Below are 3,449 nucleotides of genomic sequence, written 5' to 3'. Positions count from 1 at the left end.
GAGACCGTGTTTTAGGCAGCAAGTATAACTTGCCCATTATTAAGGGATCTACTCCACTGTTTAATCACTTGGAGATTATCCGCATTGTGCCACCTAATTTCGAATTCTAACTCAAATTGTCAGGTCTATTACCTGCATCTCTTCGAAACATTACAAAATATGAAGTCTTACATTTCGCATTGAGATTACAACCTTAATATCATGTTTTTATTAATTTACCTCTGTAAATTGATAATGTTAACCATGATTGTAGGGACATGGCAACAAAAGAGTTCGACGAACTTGCCCTCAATGGGACTAACTATCCCATCTGGGCTTCCGATATCAAAATCAATTTTGCCTCTCGGGGGATTTTAAATACAATTGAGGAACCCAATGATGGGGACCCGCCAATTGAGAACAGGAAGTTAAATATAGCCCTTTTCCTTCTAAGGCTCTACATTCACAAGGATCTCAAACATGAATACATGTTAGAGACGAGCCCTCTCAACCTTTGGAAAGCTCTAAAAGAGCATTATGATCAGCAAGAGGAACTCATTTGGCCTGAGGCTAATTATGAGTGGGTTCATTTACGCCTACAGGACTTTAAAACTGTGGCAGAATACAACCATGTTGTTCATAACATTTGCTCCAGGTTGAAGTTTTGCGAACAAGAGCCAACGGAGGCAGAGAAGATAGAGAAAACTCTATCAACTATGCTTCCGGAGGACAGGATACTGACTCAACAGTATCGCGCTAACAATTTCCAGAAACATTCTCTGCTTATACATACATTGACTCAGGCAGAAAGACACCATGAGCTTTCTTTAAAGAATGCCCAACAGTGCCCCCCGGGCTCTGCTCCGCTGCCTGAGGTGCACTTCAATGTACAGAATAATGCTGAGAATAAGAAATGATTCAAGGGAAATTCTTTGAATAATCCTAAGAATCTGACTGGAAAGCGCAAATGCAACAACAACAGGCGCAAATTCAAGGGTCGAAAGAAAGGAAAAGGGAAGGGTAAGGCACCACAACCTCGTAGCAATGGCAACAAGCATTGCAACAGGTGTGGATCTGACACTCATGTCGCTAAAGACTGCCGTATCCCGAAACATCTTGTTCTCTTGTACCAAAAATCCCTCAAGGACAAAAAATCTTCTGAGAACCCAAGATTTGAAGCCCACTTCAATCTTACACATGAAGAGCACCCTGAGGTTGCAAGTTCTCACCAGGCTCCTATTGAACCAGAGAGCAACCTCAATGTTCTCCCGGAAGATGTCGCTCCACTCTCTGCGATGGACGATATGTTCATCGAATACTGCTCAACAGACCCACTTGAAGATTTGCAATAATCTCGGTGCGTCCCACTTGGAGATGAAGCTGTTCTTATGTCAGTGTGCTTGAAACAGTATATTGATGTCCTATAAGTTTGCCAAACAATATTGGTTGTAATAAGTAGATAAGTACGAACTCCCTTATATTGTAAGGTTGTATGGTTTGCTAGTCATTAGAGTTTGTACTTTTAACATATGTAAATGTCATACTATGTATTTGATGTTTTAATTATTGTATGTATGTATATATATTGGATAAAGAATTCTTAATCAAGCAATTCTTCTTTCATTATAGATGTCTAAGGATATCGCTCCGATTGGAGAGGAATTATATCTTGTGGACAGTGGTACCACAAACTCTATACTTAGGGAGATCAAATACTTTCAAACTCTCAAAAAGAGAGAAGGCAAAGTTTTGACTATTGCTGGGCGCGATACTGTGATAGTTGGCTCCGGACGAGCAACCATTACACTCCCAATGGATACACAAATTACAATCGAGGATGCTTTATTGTATCCTGATTCAACCCGTACCCTACTAAGTTATAGAGATATCCGTCAAAATGGGTTTCACGTTGAAACCCATATGCATAATCGAGAAGAATTTCTTCTCTTAACCAAACAAAACGGATATGGCAAACGCATTAAGCCCATTGCACATGTTGCGTATAAAGTAAGTTTTCAAAATGTTGATGCATTCCACACTTGGCATGATCGACTTGGGCACCTCGGTATCGGGATGATGAGAAAAATTATTGGCAACTCTATTGGTCATCTTTTGATCACTGATAAATTTCCCAAATCCTCTGATTTCGTATGCACTGCATGTGCTACTGGGAAACTGATTTTGAGACCACCTTATCTCAAAATTAGAGCCGAACCACTAAAATTCCTTGAACACATTCAAGGAGATACCTGTGGCCCTATTGTGCCAAGATCTGGACCGTTCAGTTACTTTATGGTTTTGATTGACGCATCTACTAGATGGTCTCATGTGTGTCTTCTATCAACACGAAACCATGCCTTTGCCAAACTAATGTCTCAAATTATAAGGCTGAAGGCAAATTACCGTGAACATAGGATTCAATCAATCCATATGGACAACGCTGCCGAATTTACATCTCATGCTTTCGATGATTACTGTATGGCATTGGGAATTCAGGTTCAGCACTGTCATGCCTAGAAATTTAGCCCAAATTTCCAGACTATTTTGTGTATTAAATCTCTATCCAGGACCAGCCAGGGTATACAAAACGACAAGTAATAAACAGTTCCAAACGTAAATAAAGCGTAAAATACTTACAGAAGAGGCACTTAGTCCTCACACCGAAACAAAAGCAACAGCCGCAGAAAAAGGCGATTCTAGCGGGGCTTCAGCTCCACTCCACAGGCAAAACTCAACTGGGGTCTGAGCCTTGGTCTTCTAACTTCGTCTTCAGCTCAGAAGCACTACACTTCTGAAAAGGGGGAATAATAGCAAGGCTGAGTACAACCACCGTACTCAGCAAGCCACACCAATGATGCAGACGTGCAAGGGGATACAAGGATGGCTGGTGGCTATTTGCATAAAGGCGGTTGTAAAACATTTGATTAAGCAAAACAATAAAACGGTTGAGTAATTAAAGTAACATTAAATTTCTACTGATCAACGCTACATCACGTTGAACAGGCCCAACCAACCCACCTGAACTACAGTGCATTGAGTCGATTTATTAAGGTGGGACTAATCACGGTGAATCTGTTCGACCGCCCATAACCGCGGGCATGGCTATTCGAATAGTTTAACTCTAATCAGAGGTGTACAACTGTACCCACAAGACACAGCCCCACGACACGTTTCTGTGCGCCGACATGCCACCACGACATACCGGAAAGAGGCCGTGATAGGACCCTTCGCATAAACCCCTCTAACCAATCGCACCACACATCAGGGTTCTCCCCCGTCCCCAGCAGGCAACGGGCAGCCCCCCTCTCGTGCTGCGGTGAATCCGGAAGCCGATCAACCGGACACTCCGGCCGACCCAACTCCATCACGCCCACCCTCGTCTGGGTACGTCGGCTAGAGGAAAGCTACACTACAAGCCTAGCCGTTGCCCACGCTGGCTTGTGGTAAGTATGATAAGTTCTTCCAGGGCA

At 42.7% G+C, this 3,449-nt stretch overlaps 1 protein-coding gene across 1 annotated transcript; it reads left to right on the top strand.

Annotated features, from left to right (window-relative positions):
* Positions 1-257: 257 nt before the first annotated feature.
* LOC127783070 (uncharacterized) lies at positions 258-1,331 on the top strand. Its single transcript, XM_052310340.1, has 2 exons — positions 258-854; positions 927-1,331. Exons 1-2 carry the CDS (start codon positions 258-260, stop codon positions 1,329-1,331), a joined length of 1,002 nt encoding a protein of 333 aa, XP_052166300.1.
* Positions 1,332-3,449: the final 2,118 nt, after the last annotated feature.

Source organism: Oryza glaberrima, chromosome 8, assembly GCF_000147395.1.
Source record: "Oryza glaberrima chromosome 8, OglaRS2, whole genome shotgun sequence".
In the NCBI taxonomy this organism is placed as follows: Eukaryota; Viridiplantae; Streptophyta; class Magnoliopsida; order Poales; family Poaceae; genus Oryza; species Oryza glaberrima.
This window is presented reverse-complemented; position numbering and strand designations above follow the sequence as displayed.

Excerpts from the sequence above, each read along its gene's own strand:
- LOC127783070 (XM_052310340.1), top strand. The coding sequence starts at position 258 with ATGGCAACAAAAGAGTTCGACGAACTTGCCCTCAATGGGACTAACTAT. Across the intron at positions 855-926 it reads GCTCTGCTCCGCTGCCTGAG|AATCTGACTGGAAAGCGCAA; the intron begins GTGCACTTCAAT and ends AATAATCCTAAG.